This window comes from Ceratotherium simum, chromosome 3 (assembly GCF_057802395.1).
Source record: "Ceratotherium simum simum isolate JZ-2026a chromosome 3, ASM5780239v1, whole genome shotgun sequence".
NCBI lineage: Eukaryota > Metazoa > Chordata > Mammalia > Perissodactyla > Rhinocerotidae > Ceratotherium > Ceratotherium simum.
This window is the reverse complement of record NC_141902.1, coordinates 57,677,158-57,700,181: the sequence shown is the minus strand read 5'-3', so window position 1 is coordinate 57,700,181 and position 23,024 is coordinate 57,677,158. Positions and strand designations below refer to the sequence as shown.

General features: G+C 37.6%; 1 protein-coding gene across 10 annotated transcripts in view; it reads left to right on the top strand.

Moving 5' to 3' along the window:
• HERC1 (HECT and RLD domain containing E3 ubiquitin protein ligase family member 1) overlaps positions 1-23,024 on the top strand; it is a 183,175-nt gene that overhangs the window by 141,433 nt on the left and 18,718 nt on the right. For 6 of the 10 annotated variants that reach the window (XM_087428259.1, XM_087428280.1, XM_087428283.1 and 3 more), the window contains exons 46-66: positions 61-113; positions 805-1,005; positions 1,952-2,126; positions 4,203-4,473; positions 4,613-4,826; positions 5,580-5,839; positions 7,038-7,165; positions 7,894-8,021; positions 9,067-9,267; positions 11,041-11,171; positions 12,208-12,407; positions 12,791-12,896; positions 14,638-14,784; positions 15,133-15,234; positions 16,290-16,463; positions 17,892-18,185; positions 19,226-19,291; positions 19,454-19,579; positions 20,407-20,545; positions 21,588-21,769; positions 22,478-22,633. In XM_087428259.1, the coding sequence (XP_087284385.1) occupies positions 61-113; positions 805-1,005; positions 1,952-2,126; positions 4,203-4,473; positions 4,613-4,826; positions 5,580-5,839; positions 7,038-7,165; positions 7,894-8,021; positions 9,067-9,267; positions 11,041-11,171; positions 12,208-12,407; positions 12,791-12,896; positions 14,638-14,784; positions 15,133-15,234; positions 16,290-16,463; positions 17,892-18,185; positions 19,226-19,291; positions 19,454-19,579; positions 20,407-20,545; positions 21,588-21,769; positions 22,478-22,633 (3,454 nt within the window). The remainder of the gene's footprint in view (positions 1-60; positions 114-804; positions 1,006-1,951; positions 2,127-4,202; positions 4,474-4,612; positions 4,827-5,579; positions 5,840-7,037; positions 7,166-7,893; positions 8,022-9,066; positions 9,268-11,040; positions 11,172-12,207; positions 12,408-12,790; positions 12,897-14,637; positions 14,785-15,132; positions 15,235-16,289; positions 16,464-17,891; positions 18,186-19,225; positions 19,292-19,453; positions 19,580-20,406; positions 20,546-21,587; positions 21,770-22,477; positions 22,634-23,024) is intronic. The other 4 variants (XM_087428299.1, XM_014780806.2, XM_087428281.1 and 1 more) reach the window with 3 other exon arrangements.

Here is a 23,024-nt window from a genome sequence, read left to right as displayed (position 1 = left end):
TGCATTTTTGGGTACTAACTGTTTTATTTAAAAACACATTGTTCTTCATGTTTGGTGCAGGTACAAGGGACAAGCTCCAGATCTAATTGGCAAGCAGGACAGTGTGTATGAAGGTAGTTGTTTTGAGAGCTTCTTTATTTTACATGTATTTTTATATATACCTATTGCTTAACAACTTTTAATAAAATTTACGTTCATATGTGTGTGTTTGTATTTATGGACATGTTAACTTAAACTTTCTCTAAAAAGCTCAAGGTAGTTTGATAGCAACAGCCCTAGTTTTAAAAGTCGAAGGAAAAGGACCTGGGTTCAAATACTAGCTTTACCAAAGAATGTTCATTTCTGTGTTGCATATATTTTTTTTTTAAATAAGGAAAACAGGTAGTATATTTTGAATTTCCGTTCTATTTGAGGAAAGTAAAAAATAAAAAATTGAAGTGAGCATCAGTGTATCTGGAGCATTCATTTACTTGAAATAACTCATTCCCTAATTATTATGGGCAGGGTTAAGAACTCTTTGTTGGCCCTGTAACAATATTTTTTATTAGTTGAAACCTCCATTAGCAGCTGTAACATTTGCTATTGCTTCAAATGGATTTGACTGCTCTGACTTCCTTATTGAGTCTCACTATGCCTCAAGAGTGCAGTTTGGTTGGGTTACCAGGAGATGGTGCTATAGTTCATTTCGTGGGCACTGGGCTTTCAGTCCATCTGCATCTTAGACAAATTTCACAGTAACCATTGCCAGCAGAGTTATGTCCTGTTTATAGTCACATATTATACATTTATTTATTTAAATTCCAGAAGACTGGGACATGTTGGATGTTGATGAAGATGAAAAGCTAACGGGTGAAGAAGAATTTGAATTACTTGCTGGACCACTTGGTTTAAATGATCGACGCATTGTGCCAGAACCAGTTCAGTTCCCTGACAGTGATCCATTGGGAGCATCAGTGGCAATGGTAACAGCCACCAACAGTATGGAAGAGACTCTGATGCAAATAGGTAAACTGAAATGCTGATTGGCGTAGATTTTATAGAGTCTATATTAATTTGTTTCTTACATAGGTAAATAATCATAAGGCAAAGGTAAATCATAATAAGGGTTCAACATTATCCCACCCCATCAAGTATCTTTAGCCAGTTGTTTAACATTTTGAAGGTATAATATAATATTAAGTTTTGATTTTTTGGTTTTTAAGAAATATATATTTTTTTGTGTGTGAGGAAGATCGGCCCTGAGCTAACATCTGCCAGTCCTCCTCTTTTTTTGCTGAGGAAGACTCGCCCTGGGCTAACATCCATGCCCATTTTCCTCTACTTTATATGGGACACCGCCACAGCGTGGCTCGACAAGCAGTGTGTTGGTGCGTGCCTGGGATCCGAACCGGCGAACCCCAGGCTGCCACAGTGGAGCGCGCGCACTTAACTGCTTGCGCCACCAGGCTGGCCCCTGGTTTTTAAGAAATATTGAAGTGATAAAAAGAAAATTTATAAAATATGAATAAAATGTTTTTTAACTTTGTGATGAGAGAATCCTGGAATGACTAAAAACTATTTTGCAGTTTTTTAATTTGGGTGAGAGGATATAAGGAATATAAAATAAAGAATTGGGGCAGTATGGGTGACTCAGCCCTTTATGTATACTCAAAACCTATTTTCAAAACTATATCTTCCCTATATTTGTTAATAACAGTAGAAGTGATACATAAGCAAAATAAATAAAACCAAAAAAATTTAAGAAGCATATATTTCTCCTATAATTATTGAGTTAGAAATATCTATTTCTCCTAAGGAATTTTTTGTGTAACAAAGTTTCAGATGAGCAAAACACATTGGTTTGCTGTGTTTCCTTGCAACCTCGGACCTAGGTAAAATGGGAAAATTTTTCAGTAGTCCTGATATTTTTTTCTTACCTTATTGGGAACTAAACAAAATCTTATTTTTTCAGGTTGCCATGGTTCTGTAGAAAAGAGTTCGTCTGGGAGAATAACATTAGGTGAGCAGGCAGCTGCCTTAGCAAACCCTCATGACCGAGTTGTGGCTTTAAGGAGAGTGACTGCTGCTGCTCAGGTTCTTCTGGCCAGAACCATGGTCATGAGAGCTCTGTCTCTTCTCTCAGTCAGGTAAGTGTTATTTTATGTCAAATGATGCTAAGTTAGCTTCTAGTATATATTAGAAGGAGTCTGCTTTTGTTTGGGAGGATAAGGTAGAATTTTTAGAAACTTGAATATCTACTGTTGAATGAAAGAAGTTAGACATAGTCATCATTGTTATTCATTCAGTCAGTCAGTCATACTTTCCATTAATACTTGGCTCTTTTTAGGTAGAAAATAATGCATTATAGTAACTGAGTAAACAGCAAACATTTTGTTATCTGAAATGGGAAACTAAAGCTGTTGATCCATTTGGTGCAGGGTAAAAATAAAAGGTCAAATGAGTTTTTCTGCAGAAATGAGTAACTGTATAGCTAAGTCAACCTGTAAATTCCAGAATGGAGACTTTTGCCGTGTTCATACTGTGGAGTGTAATGTTAAAAAAGGGAAGAGAGCCAAGAATACCTAAAAGACATACATTTAAGAAATGGTTAAGCAGGGGTATTTAACAGTAATCAATGAAGACAAAAGGACCCTGAGAGAAAAACTCAAAATGTAGATGAGACTGTGTGGTGTTGGCTCAGGAATAGACAATTTGGACAGTGGAGAACAGAGTTCAGAAACTGACTCACACATACAGATAAACACTTGATTTATGACACTGTTTACACTGCACAGCAGTGAGGAAAGGATGACCTTTTCAATAATTTGGGCTAGGTCAAATGGTTTATTCACATAGGAACAAAAAGATTCTTGGCTCTGACCTCACACTATATAAAACAAATATTTCCAAGTGGCTCTTAGATCTAAATGTGAAAGATAAATCAATAAAGTTTCTATGAGGTAACATAGGAAGAATTTATGCTTGATGTTGGAAAAGGCAGAGATTTCTTAAGCAAGTCACAAAAGGCATTCACCATAAAGAAAAAGATTGATAAATTGGACTACATTTAAAAAGAACTTTTGTTCAGCAGAAGTCACTAAGAAAGTTAAAAAACAAGCCACCGCATCGGGGAAGATATTAGCAATGCGTATAACCAACAGAATATGTAAAGAATTCCTATAAATTTATGAGAAAAAGACAACCCAAAAGAAAAATGGGCAAAATACAAAATGATACAAAATACAAAAGAGGACCTCCAAATGGCCAATTAACATGAAAAATGAAGGATTCAACCTCATTAGTCTTCAGAGAAATGAAAATGAAAACCAGTGAGATGCTACTATACACCCACCAGAGTGGCTAAAATTGAAAAGACTAGGGGAAAAAAGTGAGCATGAGGATGTGGAACACCTAGAACTCTCATACACTGCTGGTGAAAAAATAAATAGGCACAACTATTCTGGAAAACTCTTCGATAGTACCAACTAAAGGTGAATATTCACATATTCTGTGACCCAAAAGTCCACTTCTGGGTGTATGTCCAACAGGAATGCTTAAATATGTGCACCCAGAGAATAAACTGCTATTTATAATGGGCCCATGCTGGAAAATACCTGAGTGTCGTCTGTATGGATAAATGAATTGTGATAGATTTCATTTATATGTCAATGGAAATGAATGAATACTGCTATAATGCAACAACGTGGTTGAGTCTTACAAGCATTGTGTTGAGCCAAAGAAGCTAGACGCAAAAAAATGCATACTTAATTTTTTTATTTATATAAAGTTCAAAAACAGGCAAAACTGATTTATGGCTTTAGAAGTCGGGATAGTGGTTACTTTTGAGGGCCTAGTGACTGAGAAGGGCCCAAGCAGGCTGCTGAGGTGTTGGTATGTTCTGTTTCTTGATCTGGGAGGTGGTTACAGGGGTTTGTTCAGTTTGTGAAAAGTCATGATTTGTGAACATTCCTGTATGTTATACTTTGTTAATTCAGTTGCATTTCAAGTATATGTCAATATTTATTAACATTTTTTAAAGTTTCAGTAACAGTTTCCAGCTTACGTAATATTTTTGGACATCTCTTAGGACATGGATGACTAGTGATAGTGCAGCTTGCCTTTTATTTTGCCTGTTGGTGCTATGGGTGATATGTGGGGCTCCAAATGGTTCCTTAAGAAATCTATTTTCTTTATCCATCTGAACTGTTTTCCTTTCCTGGCAGTGGTTCCAGTTGTAGCTTGGCTGCTGGTCTTGAATCTCTGGGCCTTACAGATATCCGAACGCTGGTTCGATTAATGTGCTTGGCTGCAGCAGGGAGAGCTGGCCTCTCCACCAGCCCTTCTGCCATGGCAAGTGCCTCAGAACGCTCACGAGGCGGGCACAGCAAGGCCAACAAGCCCATCTCTTGCCTGGCCTATCTGAGCACGGCAGTAGGGTGTCTGGCATCAAACACTCCTAGTGCCGCAAAACTCCTGGTGCAGTTATGTACACAGGTGAGCTAGTTTTCAGTGCTTTTCTTGTTGCATTGCTTATTTCTGACCAATGCTTAAAAAGCCTTTTGAGGTGAAATCTTCTTTTTGTTCCAAAATTATATGTAAAAATTAAACCTGTTTGTTCTAATTGCCTCTTCAGAACTTGATTTCTGCTGCAACAGGTGTAAATCTAACCACGGTCGATGATCCAATTCAGCGAAAGTTTTTACCCAGCTTTCTCCGAGGAATTGCTGAAGAGAATAAGCTTGTAACCTCCCCAAATTTTGTTGTAACTCAGGCCCTTGTGGCATTACTAGCAGACAAAGGGGCCAAACTGAGACCTAACTATGATAAGTCAGAAGTTGAAAAGAAAGGTAAGTTTCATGCAATTTAAATATAGTTTTCTAATCAGTTTGATTTATGTTTTAAAAAATGTGTTTTTGCATTGTGGTGTGTGTTGAATTACATAAATTCAAGTGTACTTAAGTTTAAATCATAAAAGAAGTGCATGGATATTTTTTCGTTGTGCATGGAAACAAATATTAGAAAATGTCCCAAATTAGTCTTGATTAGATTAGATTATTTTATTAGATTATGGTTTGAGTCACCATAGATAATAATCCTATTAGATTTCCTTAATGAAATTTAGATAGAGGTAATGCTATTTTTCTCTTTGTCTAAAGATCATAGCACTTTGAAGGGACTATTTAATCACTGCTGTCTACCCTTCTCTTCATCAGGGCCATTTGGACAAGAGAGATGGGCTTTTGGATCTATCAGCCTAGACCTTTGACTGGCTGTTAAGATCACTTTTGAGCAGCAAAAGCCAAACTCTTATTCTTTAGGGCGTGCTGCTTCTGCCCTGGCCTTAAAATTATTTCTGCTGCATTCTCAGTCTGTGTCCTTAGAGGAAAGACTATTGATTGATGTTTGTAAATGTACATATGCAGTGAATCAGATTTATTATAGAATTTTATGTGAGATAAATGCTTTACACCTTATATGCATATATTAGTGAAATGATTGCTTGCAAAAGTGCTAATTCTTAAGAGATATGGGTTAACCCATTTTTGTTTGTTGATCACTACCAGCTCTTACCTGGGCATCATTTCACTGTTTTGTTTAAGCAGGTTTAACTGCCCAAATGTATGCCCATCCTTCCTATGATCCTTCTGCTGTAGGCCCTCTGGAGCTGGCTAATGCCCTGGCAGCCTGCTGCCTCTCCTCCAGGCTGTCCTCACAGCATAGGCAATGGGCTGCTCAACAGCTCGTGCGCACTCTTGCTGCACATGACCGCGACAACCAGACTACTCCACAAACACTCGCTGATATGGGAGGAGATCTCAGAAAATGCTCCTTTATCAAGTTGGAGGCTCATCAAAACAGAGTATGTATTTTGAACCCCAAGTGTGTTAATCACCTTATGTAAGATAAAATAGTTTCTGCCCTTCTCAAAGAGCTCAAAATTTAGATCTTGGTCTCTCTCTCTGTCTCTCTCTCTCTCTCACTCACTCATTCTTTCTCTCTCTCTCTCACACACACACACACACACACACACACACAGACACACACAAAATTATCATTATCTGTCTGGTAGTTACTAACTCTTCTTTCACTGTATGTTGGGTTATTAGTGCCATGGAGTCGATTCTGACTCTTAGCAACCCTGTGTACAGCAGAGCAGAACTCTGCTCGATGTTGTTACACTGTCCTCTCGTCATCCAGCACTATATCAGACAGTGCTCCGCTGCGATTCATAGGATTTTCCTGGCAATTTTTTTGGAAGTGGCTGGTCAGGTCCTTCTTCCTAGTCTCTCTTACTCTGGAAGCTCCGTTGAAACCTGTCCACCATGGGTGACCCTGTTGATGTTTGAAATACCAGTGACATAGCTTTCAGCATCATAGCAGCACACAGCTGCCACAGTATGACAACCAACAGACAAGTAGTGTGGTTCCTTGGCTGGGAAACGAACCTGAGTCAAGGTGATGCGAGCACTGAATCTTAACTACTAGACCAGCAGGGCTGGCTTGGGTTGACGTAGTAGTATACAAATGGGAAAATCAGATGGGGGATGAGAAGAAAACCAAAGGAATAGCCTTACAAAAGGTGAAGGTTTATGCATGCAAGAGGAAGAGAAATTGGCCTCACTATTTTAATATAACCCACTGGGCCTCTGAGCAATGACAATGGCAGTTTAGGAAATGAAGACTGACCTCTATTGTTTAACCATTTTTAAAATCGCTTCTTAGTCTATGTTACTTATTTTATAGAAAATATAAATATGTTGAAGTATTTTGCTTTATTGAGTTAAATAAACATGTTTAGTAAAGATTCTAACAGGTCTCAGATAACTGGAATGAATTTGGGCCTAGTATTTTAAAGCTATGCTTCAAATAGGTGTGTATTTACAAGCCAATTAGAAAAGAATGAAACCATGCATATTGTAGTATAACGTAGATACATTTTTTTTTTTGCAATTTCGTGGTAGATTTCTTTTTGTTAATTTGATAGCATTTTTTCAAATGATAGAATCATTTCAATCAAAACTTGCTCAAATATTGCTGGATTTTTTCAACTGTTTTAGGTAATGACTTGTGTTTGGTGTAATAAAAAAGGACTCTTGGCTACAAGTGGCAATGATGGCACCATCCGGGTGTGGAATGTTACCAAGAAGCAATACTCACTGCAGCAGACCTGCGTGTTCAACAGATTGTGAGTGCTAGCGTTATCTCTCTTGTGTAACATTTAATGTAACAGAATCCTAAACATGCCTCATCTTGGTTGTGTTAATGTAATCAAATTGTCATTAAAATTTTTTATAATTTTTCTTTTAAAATAGTCTTGCTATATCTTCAATATGTATTTTTAAATTTCTAGGATAGTAATTCAGAAAATAAAAATTTTAACTATTAATATCTGGACTTACTCAGAATTAAATCAAGGTCTACTGTACTAACAAATAAATGTTCAATTCTGTAAAACAGTTGGCTAATTTTCCATCATTCTTCAAGAATTATTTAGGAATTAGAGTAATGATATTTCTTCTTTAGCAGAATAGTAGCTTCTTTTATAGTTTTATGGCTAGCTGTATTTCTTTTCTGAGAACTTCTCTAGAGATTAGGCAAACAAGAATCAATGTGTTCTGAACAATAATGATGTGTACAACCTATACAGAATGAGAATGTCTTTGTTGACAAATTATATACTACATTAAATGATGAATAGTCTAAGCATAAACTCTTTTATAATTCCACATTTTTCACATTATGACAAACACTAGCGAATATGTGATTGTCAAATATTGCTACCCAAGCTTTTGGAATCTAAGAATCTGCTGTTATGTATTCTAGTCTACATGAAACCCTTATTTTAAGGTTTGGGGTTTAGTATACTTTTGGATGATGGGGATTAGAATTCCATACATATCTGTTATATTCTAGGGAAGGGGATGCTGAGGAAAGCCTGGGGTCACCCAGTGATCCAAGTTTTTCACCTGTTTCCTGGAGTGTCAGTGGCAAATATCTAGCTGGGGCTTTGGAAAAGATGGTGAATATCTGGCAAGTTAATGGTAAGAGTCATGTAAATGCTAGTAAACCCCTGAAGGTACTCTTTAAGCCTATCTCGTAGTCTTCTGTCCAAACAATGGCTTCCCTTCACCTTGAAACTCACAATCTATTAACTGAAAATCTGTGCATGGTATGGTTTAAATTAAAGAGGAAGTGCTCATTTCCTGACTTTCCTTTTGAGGAGTTTCAACTAACCTGATAATTGTAAACGAAAAATTCTTTTTATGTACCACTAAGTATTCAGAGTAGAATTTGAGGAGAAGTAGTGATCTCTGAATTTTCAGCTGTGTGTCCTTTTCAGTCACTTGAAGTATTTCTACTCTCATGCATCGTTTAATGATAGGGATGCATTCTAAGAAATGCATCGATAGGCAGTTTTGTCACTATGTGAACATCGTAGAACGTACCTACACAAACTTAGTTGGTATAAGCTACTGCACACCTAGGCTATGCAGCACTGATTTTATGGGATCCCTGTTATATATTTGATCCATCATTGACTGAAATGTTGTTATGCAGTGCATGACTGTATTAATTTTGTCTGTTTGACGGGTACAAACTCTTGTCAATTTTTAATAATACGTCTCTGGAAAGTAAAAATCATTATTATAATCTTAGGCTTATCAGTATTTTTGTTTGTTTTTGCATATTTGAGGAATGGCTGTTCTGTTTCACATATTTGAAGGAATTGCTAGCCTTAACTGTAGGTAAATTTCTTATGTTAATTTGTTTTTCAGTAATTATTAGGAAAGAACTTAAGTGTTTACATTTGTACACTGAGTATTTTCCTTTACTTTTTCTTCTGTGAAGCTATCATTTTAGTCCTATTAGTAGACAAAAAACCTTATTACAGAAAAGCTTATTCATTTGATAATCGTATGTAGTATGTAGATGAAGGATCCTGCCTTGCAGTCATATTCATTGGTAGGCTTTTAGGAAATTGAGGGCTGCTTTGAGTGTATATTAGAATTAAGTGGTATTTCTTTTTGTTCTTGTATTGTTTTTAAGAATTAAGTAACGACTAGTTTATGTTTTCTTCATCTTTAGGAGGAAAAGGATTGGTAGATATTCAGCCACATTGGGTGTCTGCCCTGGCTTGGCCGGAAGAGGGTCCAGCTACAGCCTGGTCAGGAGAGTCTCCAGAATTATTGTTGGTGGGACGGATGGACGGATCTCTAGGACTGATTGAAGTTGTTGATGTGTCCACCATGCACCGTCGAGAATTGGAGCATTGCTATCGAAAGGATGGTAAATGTCTGGACTTGTGTCTAGCTGAGAAAATGTTCCCCACAATCAAATAGACTTAGGTTTTTGGCACTTGCTTTTAAAAATGCTGAGTGAATATTACTTTTGGCTTTGTTTTCTAAATTGTCTAGTTGGTGTTCCATTTTAATTATTTACTAAATTGAAAGATATTTCTCTCCCAATCCCTACCACACATCTCTGCCAAAATGAGATCTAATAGTATTATAATATATTAGTCATTCATCCTTCCTGTAAGTATCTGAACACTTATAACAGGCTCCAAGTCTCCGTTGAAAGTTAGGAATGTCCAATAGAAAAAAGATAATAATCATTGTTAGAGATGAATTTTTTTTTTTTTTTGTGAGGAGGATGAGCCCTGAGCTAACATCCATGCCAATCCTTCCTCTTTTTGCTGAGGAAGACTGGCCCTGTGCTAACATCTGTGCCTATCTTCCTCCCCTTTATGTGGGACACTGCCACAGCATGACCTGACAAGTGGTGCCTCACGGGGCGCCCGGGATCCGAACCCAGGCCGCCAGCAGCAGAGCTCATGCACTTAACCGCTACGCCACGAGGTTGTCCCTGAAATTGCTAACAAATGAGTGAAATTGAGGAAATGGGGGAAGGAGGAGGAGAGGAGTTCCTGGTCTGAGAAGAGATAGTAGGAAGTCTGCTTTCACTTATTTTCTCATTGTGTTCCCTTTGGAGGCGTAGGCATCTTACTTGATAGTTTTTATTAGTTGTTTTAGGGGAGTGGGATATTTCAAAGGTCACAGTTCCTGCTTACATGGTACTCTATTAACAAAATAGAACAGTTTTTTTAATTTAGTTTTTTTTTTAATAGGTAGTACCTTCATAGGAATCAAAAATTTTAAAATTTAAAAAGGTATACAGTGAAAAGTCTTTCTCCCATCTACTCAGTTCCCACGTCCCCATTCTACTCCCACAGATAAATACTGTTTTTTACTTTTTTGTAGCCTTCCAGTGTTACATATGCTTAAAGAAGCAAATACGAATATAAATTGTTAGAATAGAATATGTTTGATAGAATATGGAAACACTCTGAGTAGGGGAATATTAAACAAGCAAAAGAAGGGACAAGTAATTTTTTTATGACTTGGGTTATTTCACTTCCCAGTTTCATGGTAGATTCTGGCCCAAAAGGAAAGAATTTGGTTCAGTCACATAAAATCAGCGAGGAAATCCAATTTTTGTCTCTCTTTTTTAATAACTACCTGGAAAGAATGAAAGATTAAAAATGAGGTAGCCCTGGGGCCGGCCTGGTGGCGCAGCAGTTAAGTTCGCACATTCTGCTTCGGCGGCCCAGGGTTCGCCAGTTTAGATCCTGGGTGCAGACCTACTCACCACCACTCATCAAGCCATGCTGAGGCTATGGCGGCGTCCCACATAGAAGAACTAGAAGGACCTACAGCTAGGATATACAACTATGTACTGGGGCTTTGGGGAGAAAAAAAAAAAGAGGAAGATTGGCAACAGATGTTAGCTTAGGGCCAGTCTTCCTCAAAAAAAAAAAAAAAGAGGTTGTCCTTGTCACTTATAAATAACACTTTTAAAGTGGGTTACATGGAATCCCTGCTGTAAGCCTACATTTTGTCTAAACGCATTAAAGAGATGTTTGGAAACTTACTGGCAGTGGTTGCAGTAGCAAATATTTGTTGCAAATTCTCTGCCTTTTAAGTTAGACAATGACAAGTCTCTCTGTTTTTTCTTTTTTCTTTCTTTTTTTCTATTTTAATTTTGTTTTTATCATGTTAGTGTCTGTAACTTGCATTGCTTGGTTCAGCGAAGACAGACCATTTGCAGTGGGATATTTTGATGGAAAATTGTTACTGGGAACAAAAGAACCACTTGAGAAAGGAGGCATTATTCTAATCGATGCACATAAGGTAAAGCATCTTTACTGGATGGTTACTTTTTCTTGTTTTTTTACTGTAGTATCGCTTGATACTAGTTTCTTTAAAAATTTCATCAGGCACTTATGATTTAATATTCTGGTGTTACACAAAGTCTTTGGACCATGAGTATACGTGGAAAAGTCTATGTAAGAAAGCCATCAAACAGAGAAAGAAGTAAAACCAAAACAGTGAAATAGGAACACCCTTGGAGTACTCCCGCTCAGAGTACCTCCCACTGATGCCAGAAATCCCATCTATGAGGAATGATTCCTTTACCTTAGAGGTTGCCAGTTCAGATGCTTACAGGACCACCTAGGCAAGTAACCTAAATGCATGAAGCCAGGAGTTGGAAGGTATGAAGGAGAGTAAAAAAAGAAAAAAGAACACAATGATGACAATCATATAAACACAAAACACGTCCTGGATTCTCATAACTATTTGCTATTTTGGTGTAAGGGGTGCTTTTTTTTTAAGTTTCTTCTTTTTTGTGTTTTAATGATTACTAGTCAAGAAAAAGGCTAATGAAAGGTAGCATATCCGTTTTGAATCAGAATTTCATCGGGCCGGCCCCGTGGCTTAGCGGTTGGGTGCGCGTGCTCCGCTGCTGGCGGCCCGGGTTCGGATCCCAGGCAAGCACAGACGCACCGCTTCTCTGGCCATGCTGAGGTCGCGTCCCACGTACAGCAACTAGAAGGATGTGCAGCTATGACATACAACTATCTACTGGGGCTTTGGGGGAATAAATAAATAAATAAATATAATTAAAAAAAAAAAAAAGAATTTCATAATTCATTCATTCTACTAACATTTATTGAGCTTTGACTGCAGTAAATATATATAATGCACACTATATTATAGGGTGACTTGTTCTAGTGATTGGGAATGATATGACAGTATCTGTGATTTATGTAAAATTTTGATTTCAAAATAATTGAGTAATAGAACTATAGCTCATAAATTATTGAGTTTAAAGTATTTGTGAAAGAAGCATTACTATGATTTTTTTTTCTCCCTCTACCATTTTAAGGATACTCTTGTTAGTATGAAGTGGGACCCAACAGGTCATATTCTGATGACATGTGCCAAAGAAGAAAATGTGAAATTATGGGGGCCTATTTCAGGATGCTGGCGCTGTCTGCATTCACTCTGCCATCCATCTATTGTAAATGGCATCGCTTGGTGCAGCCTCCCAGGGAAAGGATCCAAGTTGCATTTACTGCTGGCTACGTATGTTGTAAATTTATATGTGTGTGTCTTAATTTTTATGTTAGTATAGACTGTTATTTGCATTAAATATGGCTTCTGAGTAGTTTTAAATAGTTTATTGCCAGTTACTATTATTATAATGTGTAATACCATAAGATCACTTTAGAGAAATAAAGAGCAGTTTTCCAATGTGAAATTTGGTATGTAATCTCCTTTGGGTGTGAGGTTGTTAGAATATTGATACTAGTTGTATTTCTTATAAAAGATTATAACATACCTACTACAAATAACTTTTTAAAATAAATTATAGTAGTTCTATCAGGTCTTAATTGATTGCTGTGTGAAAATATTTTTACTTCTGCATATTGACGTGTTTTGGTTTTATGTGATCAATTTTTTTTAAGTGGCTGTCAGAGTGGCTTAGTATGTGTTTGGCGTATCCCACAAGATACCACACAGACCAGTGTGACTAGTTCAGAAGGATGGTGGGACCAGGAATCAAATTGCCAGGTAAATGTTCTGATGTTTTTGAAGACTTTATTTGAAACCATAGATAGCATATGTTATCAAAGTAATCCTCCCTTAATTACTAAGATACTTACTACTGTATGCCAGAGGACAAAATCCATTAGGGAAATGTACATGATTGTCATACTTAGTGTACTCTCTGAATGAGCTTAATTTTTTATAAGTCAGAGACACCATAATTGCTTGTTAAGGTGAGATATTCAATAAATATTGAGTGGTAATCATTTGTGGTAAAGGGTATGATCGACACTACAGATAGACAAGTTCTAAGTTAAGTCTTTGGTACAGTGAAATAGGAACACTATGGGAGCACACCTATTTAAAGTTGTTTGCTACTGATACCAGAATTCCACCTGTGAAGAACAATTCCTTTACCTTAAACAGAGGTTACAAATTCAGATAGATACATGCAGGGCCATCTAGGCAAGTAACGTATATTCACGAGGCTGGTAGTCGGAAGGTGTGGAGAGGGTAAAAAAACCAAAAAACAAGTGCACATACCTCATATAAAGGGCACAGTTGCCACAGAGCTAACTGTCACCCTCCAGAAATGAGAGCCTGTTGTTACCAGATTGTCTATTTTTTGGTTAGAAGCCAAAAATCCAGTGTTTTCAGTAAATCTCCCAGTATTAAACATTAACACCTGACTCAAAATTCTATAAAACACTGGGTGGCCAATCAAATTGCATCCCCAAGCTACCAGTTTACAACCTCTGTTGCTCTTTCTTTTGTTCATGACACAAATACCCCTGGAATACATAACGCTTTATGTCATCTTAAGTAAATGAGTACATCTGATATTATACTCTGTCATAACTAGGATGAGCGAGCTTAAGGACAAGGAAAGGGGGTGATGAGGTAGGGGTATATAGCTCACTAATGAGAGGAAAATATCACAGAGGTGGAGGTGGGAGCCCTAAGATAAACCTAGTTTGCTTTTTGTGCTAGACAGTAGCCCTTTGGACAGGCCATACCTATCTCACTTCTAAAACCTGCAGAGCAAACATGAAATTAGACATTATGTGACAGAACTATCAGCAACAAAAAGAGAAACCTGTTCTATAGAGCTAGCATGTGCAATTCACAAATATTAGGGGCTAAAAATGAAAATTACGTAAAGCTGAATTTAAAAATTAAAACACTCATTAAAAAGTAAAAGTTAGGGGGCCAGCCCAGTGGCGCAGGTGGTTAAGTGTGTGCACTCCACTGCTGCGGGCCGGGGTTCGCTGGTTCGGATCCCGGGCACACACCAATGCACCGCTTGTCAGGCCATGCTGTGGCGGTGTCCCATATAAAGTGGAGGAAGATGGGCACGGATGTTAGCCCAGGGCCAGTCTTCCTCAGCAAAAAAAAAAAAGAGGAGGATTGGCAGATGTTAGCACAGGGCTGATCTCCTCACAAAAAAAAAAAAAAAAAAAAAAGTAAAAGTTAGAATTTTCCTATCTCTAAGGGATAATTGGAACTTAGAAATGTAGTCATTTCTGCCGGTTTGAAGAGTAGGAAATTAGCTTAGAAGTATATCAAAAAAGATGAAACTTGGCTTCAGCAAAGGAGAACCAGGTTGATATTTTATTAATTTCTCAGGTAACTCTTACAAGACAATTGTCCTTCCCTCCTCCCTAATTTTATGCTGAAATATAAAATTTCCAAGAATGAATTGTAAATCTTGAATCTATAAATTGTTTTAATTTCAATATATGTTAAAAATAAAAATGAATTGCAGGATGGATATAGGAAATCATCTGGAGTCAAGTGTGTTTATCAGCTGCGGGGACACATCACCCCTGTCCGGACTGTTGCCTTTAGTTCTGATGGGTTGGCCTTGGTGTCTGGTGGACTAGGTGGGCTCATGAACATTTGGTCTTTAAGGGTAAGAGTATAAATGTTATTTTTATCTTGAGTAATGTTTTTACGTTAACTTATATATGTTAAAAATTAACCCAATCAATCCTACCCATATTTTGTATAGTAATATCTTAAATACTGAAGAAACTCCTTTCAAAATCCTCTACCGCTTAATTTTTCTTATTGATGATAAATATTTTTAAAATCATCTAGGCCCTAGAAAATTGGGTGGTAGGTATGCAATTGGAAATTGCCAAATTTAGCTATAGTGTGGATTTTATAATATGTTTTTGTGAGTGTGAAGTATAAATTTAGAATGTTAAGTAGTGACTAGGATTAAGTAATGTGTATTGATAAATACATCTCATTTTAGGATGGCTCTGTCTTGCAAACTGTTGTGATAGGCTCTGGAGCTATCCAGACCACAGTATGGATTCCAGATGTTGGAGTAGCTGCTTGCTCAAATAGATCAAAGGTAATATTGCAATTATATTAAATCATAGAGTGTAAGCCTGTAAGGTACCTTAAAAATCATAGTGCAAGCATCCCACTTTACAGAGGAGAAAAGTGATATACAAAGGGATTATTACTTGCCCAAGATAATTTATAAGGCAACTATTTAGTGGCACAAGGAAAAGTAGAACCCACGTCTCCTGATTTATAAACTAGTACTCTTTCTACTATACCCTAGACTTTGGTGAAAATGCTTAATTACTGAATGACTTCATTTCCATTGGAAGTTATAAAGTGGATTTTGACTTTCTGCCATGATTTTTGAGATAGCACTAAACTGTCTTAAAAGAACTTTCCCTGAAAAGGACTATCCCAAAGATGTTTAACTCAAGTATACACAATATATTTTGGCTTTTAAATTTAGTATTTTAGTAAAAATTACCAGCCTCTTGCTGTGAAGTAATTCTGTGATATGACATTCTCCCCTACTGAATTGCCTTTCATAACCCTTAATGAATAGAGTCAGTGTGCTGCTTTGGTTTACATTTTGTGTGGTTAAATGATACTAAAATAGAGCTGTAAGCTTGCTGGTTTAGTCCTGCTAGAAGTAAAATATAGAATCAGACCTTAGGCAGTAGTGGCCTGTGTAGAATAAACCATGGAGCCACAGTTAGAGCAGTACTGCTGCTTTTGTAGATGTGTCCCTCAGCAGACGAAGTACCACTTCCTCTAGTATCCCTGTGGTCATGTCAGACTTTTAAAATATACTAGATACCTTGTTCTGCAAGTCCTATGTAATAGCAAATAATTGATCTTATCTCTTTAAGGAGAATCAGCTAATCCAAGGTAGTTCACAAATTTTATGTTTATTTCTTATTCACTTGTTTGCATCTAGACAAAATTTAGGATGTTTTGAAGTTCATAGGCATTAAAAGTACAGCATAAAATGTCCAAAAAGCAAAAATGTTTAATGAAATTACTGGAAGGAATTTCTCAGATATGAATGGTGATAGAATTATCTCCCTTTATCTTTTACTTAAACAAATATATCATGTGGCATGATTTATTTTCCATCAGGATGTTTTGGTCGTCAATTGTACGGCAGAATGGGCTGCTGCCAATCATGTTTTAGCAACCTGTAGGACAGCACTGAAACAACAAGGTATTCTGGGATTAAACATGGCTCCCTGCATGAGAGCATTTCTGGAGCGGCTGCCCATGATGCTTCAGGAGCAGTATGCCTATGAAAAGGTAACTGATTACACTCCTACAGATCTGCAGATGCCTGGTGCTTTGGAATTTGAGTTACAGCTTTGAATTTATCCCTTAAGAGCATGAGGTCTCAGGAAAATACATGGGGCTATTTGGGCAGAATCAAATAAAGATAAGTCATGCCCAAAACGGTTGTTGGTAATCCTAAGCCTACTCTTACTTTAGTTTAGTGAGAGTAAAATTGTAAAATAACCCTCAAATTTGTGTAGTGATTATATCATTCTTTTTCAGAATGTTTAGTCTTCCCCCCCCGCAAGCCCCAGTAGATAGTCGTATGTCATAGCTGCACGTCCTTCTAGTTGCTGTATGTGGGACACGGCCTCAGCATGGCTGGAGAAGCGGTGCGTCGGTGCACGCCCGGGATCCGAACCCGGGCCGCCAGCAGTGGAGTACGTGCACTTAACCGCTCAGCCACGGGGCTGGCCCTTCAGAATGTTTATTCACTCCAAAACTTCTCAAAATATCTGTGCTCCAGAGTATCATCTTACCTTTTCTGACCCATATATCTATTTTTTTGTGGTTTTGCCATCCCAAAGGTGGGAGGTAGTAGTGGATATGTGTGTCAGAGTGAACATCCTCTCCACTTATTGTATGATTCCTTGTGGAAACTTTAGTGGAAGAGCTAAGGTTGAACCGAGCAGGCTCACCGAATACTACAATGAGGAAGTATGGAATTCGGACCTGTTGCCCAAGCTGTGATCCTGTGTAACCTGTCTTCCAGCTCTCAGTAGTCACAGTGTGCTGCCTCTAGGCAGAGCTCTGAGGTTTTTCCCCTTCTTTTTTTGCCAAGCTACATTAATATATTCAGCCGCTATCACACCCAGTTAATTTCACTGATGCATTTGCCCAGGTTTTCTTTTCTGAATCAGTCTCTCCCAGAGTTGCTCTACTATGACTAGAGAGTGCCGTGAAAGAAAGATTTTCCTTTTATGGTTACCAGGCTTCTCTTGGCAAAGGGGGAATTGTGAGAGGGAGCAAGTCTCCATGGTTTAGCTGTTATCTCTCTCTCTCTCTTTTTTTTTTTTTTTAATTCAAGAACAACTCTAATGGAAATATACTGAATGCAATGTGATATCCTGGATTGGATCCTGGAGCAGAAAAGGGACATTAGTGGGAAAACCAAATAAAGTTGTGTTTAGTTAGTATTGTACCAATATTAATTTCTTAGTTTTGATAAATGCCCAATGGTTATGTAAGATGTTAACATTAGAGGCAGTTGGGTGAAGGGTTTTCAGGAATTCTCTGTATTATCTCGGCAACTCTTTGCATATCTAAAATTATTTCAAAGTAAAAAGCTTAAAAACAATAAACTTAAAAAATACAATTACAGGCTTTTAGAATGTAGTAGATTAATTTAGAATATTTGGCATAGGCTCTTCAACATAACGTCCTTGCATTTTCTCTTAGCCTCATGTGGTTTGTGGCGACCAACTTGTTCACAGCCCCTATATGCAATGTCTGGCTTCCCTTGCTGTGGGACTTCATCTGGATCAGCTGTTGTGTAACCCTCCAGTGCCGCCACACCACCAGAACTGCCTCCCTGACCCTGCATCCTGGAATCCCAATGAGTGGGCCTGGTTAGAATGTTTCTCAACCACCATAAAAGCTGCTGAAGCCCTGACCAATGGAACACAGTTTCCAGAATCTTTTACTGTTCCTGATTTAGAGCCTGTTCCAGAGGATGAACTTGTATTCCTAATGGTAAGTGTAATATGAGCTGCTGTTATTTGCAGCTGAGATTGTATCCTGGTTGTTTAGCCTATAGCAGACCCTCAGTAAGTATTTGCTTGCTTGAATAGCTAGAGGCATACCCTTAGATAAACTTAAAATATTTTGCTTTCAGATAGTCATCTTTAGTCTGATGGCAGGCCTCAATGGTGACAGGGATTGATTATATGAGAACTGTGGAGCTCTTGTAAATTTGCTGGCTCTCAATGACTTAGTCCCATATTTTCCAATTTTTTTTTGTTCATAGGTGCCTGATTAGTACCTTATTTGTGTATATTTAGCATCTTTTCCTGGGCATCTTGTGAGATTTATTCCACATATAGATTCTAAATTATTTGGCACTTCAGTCATGTTTTAATCATCATAAAATAAGAATAAGGAAGAGCATTGCTCTTGTCATTTCTTCTGCTTGTATTTGAAAGTGTCTAGCTATAGAAACTGTATTGTAGATAAAATGCTTATGTAGATAGTACAGGCCAGCACTTGATCTAGCAACTCCTTTACTTAGTTAAGATTTATATATACAGACATTTGAATATTTAACTATAGATACAATATAAAACCTTCATATGAATTGAGGAAAATTATCTAAACATAGGCTATTTCAGTTAGGAAGTTTCCTTCTGAGCCCATTTGCCCCAATCTGTCATTTTGTAGATAAGGAAACTGAAGCCCAGAAAGATGCAGTGACCTGCCCAAAGCTATACAGCAAATTCATGGGAGTGATGGCTCCTGCACATGACCTTGTACCTGTGGGTGCTCAGAAAACATAAATGGTTAGCTTTGGATCACCAATGCAATAGTGATAGTTGGTAGTTTATAATAAAGGGAAATATTAACAATGTATAAAATCAAGTTTGGCATGATTATAAAACTGCTCTTGATTTCCTGTACTATTACCAAGTTTCTTTTTTGGAAAGAGGGCTTAGTTGTTAGAAGAAGACTTAGTTTAGTTAAGAACAGATAAATCTTGAGTAAGCAAGATTGACCCTGATGTTTGTCCTGTCTTTCAGGATAACAGTAAATGGATTAATGGCATGGATGAACAGATTATGTCTTGGGCAACTTCCAGACCTGAGGTCAGTAAAGATGAGGATAACTATATGGTGGTTCTCAGTAAGTCTTCTGATTCTGAATACTTGGGTGTTGTGCCCTAATGTCTCCCATAGAGGCTGGCACACAATTGGTACCCAGTACATGGTTGTTTGAATAACCATCTTGAGATGATTGTGGTTTTCTAGGACTGGCACCTGGGAGGTAAATGTGATGTCTACTTATGGGGTGCTGGAAGGCATGGACAGCTGGCAGAAGCTGGAAGAAATGTAATGGTACCTGCAGCAGCTCCCTCATTCTCACAGGCCCAACAGGTAACTAACAGGGTAAAGAAATGGAGAAGAAACTTGGGAACTGACAATTCTGATTTGCTTGCTGTCGGTAACTTACTCTGGGATAAAGTTTGTCCATTTCATAGTCTATTATAAGAAATCACTAAAGAAAGTCATGATGTATAGCTTCCAAATAAAAGCTTTTTAAGGTTTTTATCAGACTTAGTTAATAAGTTTTTAAATTTTTCTTGCTTTCAAGTATAATGAATTAACATCATGATGCATTATAGAAGTTAAGATATTCCTAATTATTGATTCTCTCTTTGGGGCCATAAACTTACTGGGATCTTTAGCCAGATTTCACTGACACGTCTCCCCTCTTCTAATAATCATGTACTACATTTCAAAACTCTTCTTGAGGCCACTGCTTTCTCTTTTGTTCTTTACCTCAGTAAGTCCCAGGATAGACTGTTCTTTCTTGTGTATACCCTTCCAGTTTCTGCTTCTTGCTGACCTCCAGCCCAAGTCTTTAATATTTCCCCGTCACCCTTTCCTCTTTCTTCTTTCATCTGTTTTGTTGTTGATGTTATTATTTAAACTCTGTACAATTGGCTGAAATCCCTATAGATAACATGGTTCTAAACTATCTTAAATAGTCAAATGAACCTCATACATCTCTTGATTAAGTAAGCAGTTTTATAATAATCAAGGACGTGTAGGAACTCAGTTACATCAACACTTCCCCTATAGTGAAAAGGTAAAAGAATTGGTAAAGGTATCCTAGGTATACATGGAATCATTTTAAATATGTGCACGTTAAAGCTATATAATAGAGAACAATATATTTAATTGTGTTCTTTTTATACTAGGTCATATGTGGTCAGAATTGTACCTTTGTCATCCAGGCCAATGGCACAGTGTTAGCTTGTGGGGAAGGAAGTTATGGCAGATTAGGACAAGGAAATTCAGATGACCTTCATGTGCTGACAGTTATTTCAGCCTTACAAGGTAAAATTATACTCAGTTAAAAGCTGGTCAGAAACTATGGCCTAACTGTAGGAATGTTTGCTTATGTTGGAACTCATCTCAAACCTTTGTACATTAAGTCATATAGAGTTTTTACTTATATTTAAATTGTCGTTTAGGCATGTAAAGCCTTAATTTCCATATTTTAAGCTATATTATTTTGCAAGTTATTTTCATAGCAGTGCTAGAATTCAGTGATATAAATAACTGTTTTAAGACCCACTGAGGATTGTAAACAAAAACTTTAAAATTGCAAAACTGTAATTAGGAAACAACTATTAATAACAGTAGCAATTGTTTGTGTTTCGTTAAAATTAAAAATCAGTTCATATGAAAATGTACTAAGAACTTTAAAGGGCATCTCTGTCAGAGTTCTCTGACTTGGAGAAAGAATACGTCTAAAGAAAGCCACTGCAGGAGCCCCTGGCTTCTTCCTTAAGTTAACTTTCACTGACCCTGAAGCCTACAAAAAGAGCAAAGAGGGTTTTTTTAAGTAAAAGCGTACAAATGATGGTGAGTTCATAACCAATTCCTGAGTAGCTCTGAGTTCTCTTCCTTGAGATCTAAGTGTGAAGAGCACAGCAGTGAGGATGGGAGGGCTGGGTTCCTATCCAGTTCACTACATCCTGCCTCTGAGACCTTGCACAAGCTACTAGACCTCATTGTGACTCAGTTTCCTCAGTTGTAACAGTGGTGATGATAATATCTGTCTCATAGATTCTATGTTAAAATAGAAAATGAGATAACCCATGTAAAGCGCTTACAGGAGTGGCTAGAACATAGTCCTTAACGACTATAACTGCTCCTATCACCCTCCTCCTCTTCCTTGTCATCATCAGTATTTTATGTGACTGCTCCCAGTTTGGTAGGTTATGGCTGCAAATTTGATTTAAAATTAAACAGTTTTTATTTCTGTAATACCATTTTGGTATTTTTTGATTCTGAGAGTATTCTGTAGCAGCTGCAAGTAAAGAGGGGAGTTTTAATATCCAGTGACTCTTACTGGGTTTCTGCTCTGTTTCAGGCTTTGTGGTGACCCAGCTGGTGACTTCCTGTGGTTCTGATGGGCACTCGATGGCCCTGACTGAAAGTGGTGAAGTCTTTAGCTGGGGAGATGGTGATTATGGCAAACTTGGCCATGGAAACAGCGACAGGCAGCGACGTCCCAGGCAGATTGAGGCCTTACAAGGCGAAGAAGTGGTGCAGGTCAGGCAGGACGTGGAAAATTTTGCCTTTGAATGTAAACATACTAGTTGTTGAATCAAATTTAGGTAATGGGAAATAATAGTAAAAATATATTACATAGTCATTATAAGAGATCCCCTGTTTTTGGTTGTTCATACTTATTCTTGAGCTTGTCAGAAGTTTGAATAGGCTTTGTGTTAGAAGGGACTCCTTTTCCCTGAGCCAGCTGCTTGGCCCAGGCTAGGATGCTGCAGCTCCTTGGGAGAAACAATATGGAGTTGAGCTCTTGCCACACAGTTCTTGATAGACGAATAAATGGAGAGCTTTGCTTTCAACCTATCGTTGTTGTAAAGGCTGAGTTCATATACATTTTCTGGAAAATCAATTAGTGATCTAAAATAATATTGTAAAATTGCATAGCATCTCAGAGTTTACAAAGAATTTCCCCATTCATTATCGTAGGTAGTCTAAGTTATCGACACACAGCTGAAGAGTAGCAACAGTTCTTCCAGGATATGCTATTGAGCTTGGTCTTCGTGAGGATGATGAGGTAGATCAGACTTGGGGTAACAGGAGAGCCACTTGGACAGATAGGACATACTGGTCTTGAAGATCCTGAGTTGTCAATGAAGTTAAAGTTTATTACTGTATTATAACCAAAAATGACTGATTTATTTCTTTCTTAGTATCTCCTCTTTGTTAAAGAATTTTTTCTCCTTGGTTCTGTAGATGTCTTGTGGCTTCAAGCACTCAGCAGTGGTAACTTCAGATGGCAAACTGTTTACCTTTGGGAACGGAGACTACGGTCGTCTGGGTCTTGGAAACACCTCTAACAAAAAACTTCCAGAGCGAGTGACTGCACTGGAGGGATATCAGATTGGACAGGCACGGAATTAGTCAATAATGTGTTCTATCTGATCACGGTTTCTTATTTCCTCTGTGTGCGCTTAGACACTGTCCTTTTAGGAAGAAAAGAATCACCAGTTGTACTTAACCTCATATGCATTTTGCTTGGCCTAATTGATCATTTTTCATGATTTTCTTCCCTATGTGAAAATTCACATTTTAAGTCAATTTAAGTTTGTTTATTTGTCAGACTTGACAAACAAATGAAAGCCTTAATTCAGGATGTGAATATTTTAAAACCCCTCCATAAAATCCTGATATAACTTGATATAAAACCTTTAGACAGTACAAACTTTTGTGACTCCTGTCTGGTAGGCTGGAAGTAGATGGCTGAACTGCATCATTGATAGCTACTGCTCTTAAGCAATAA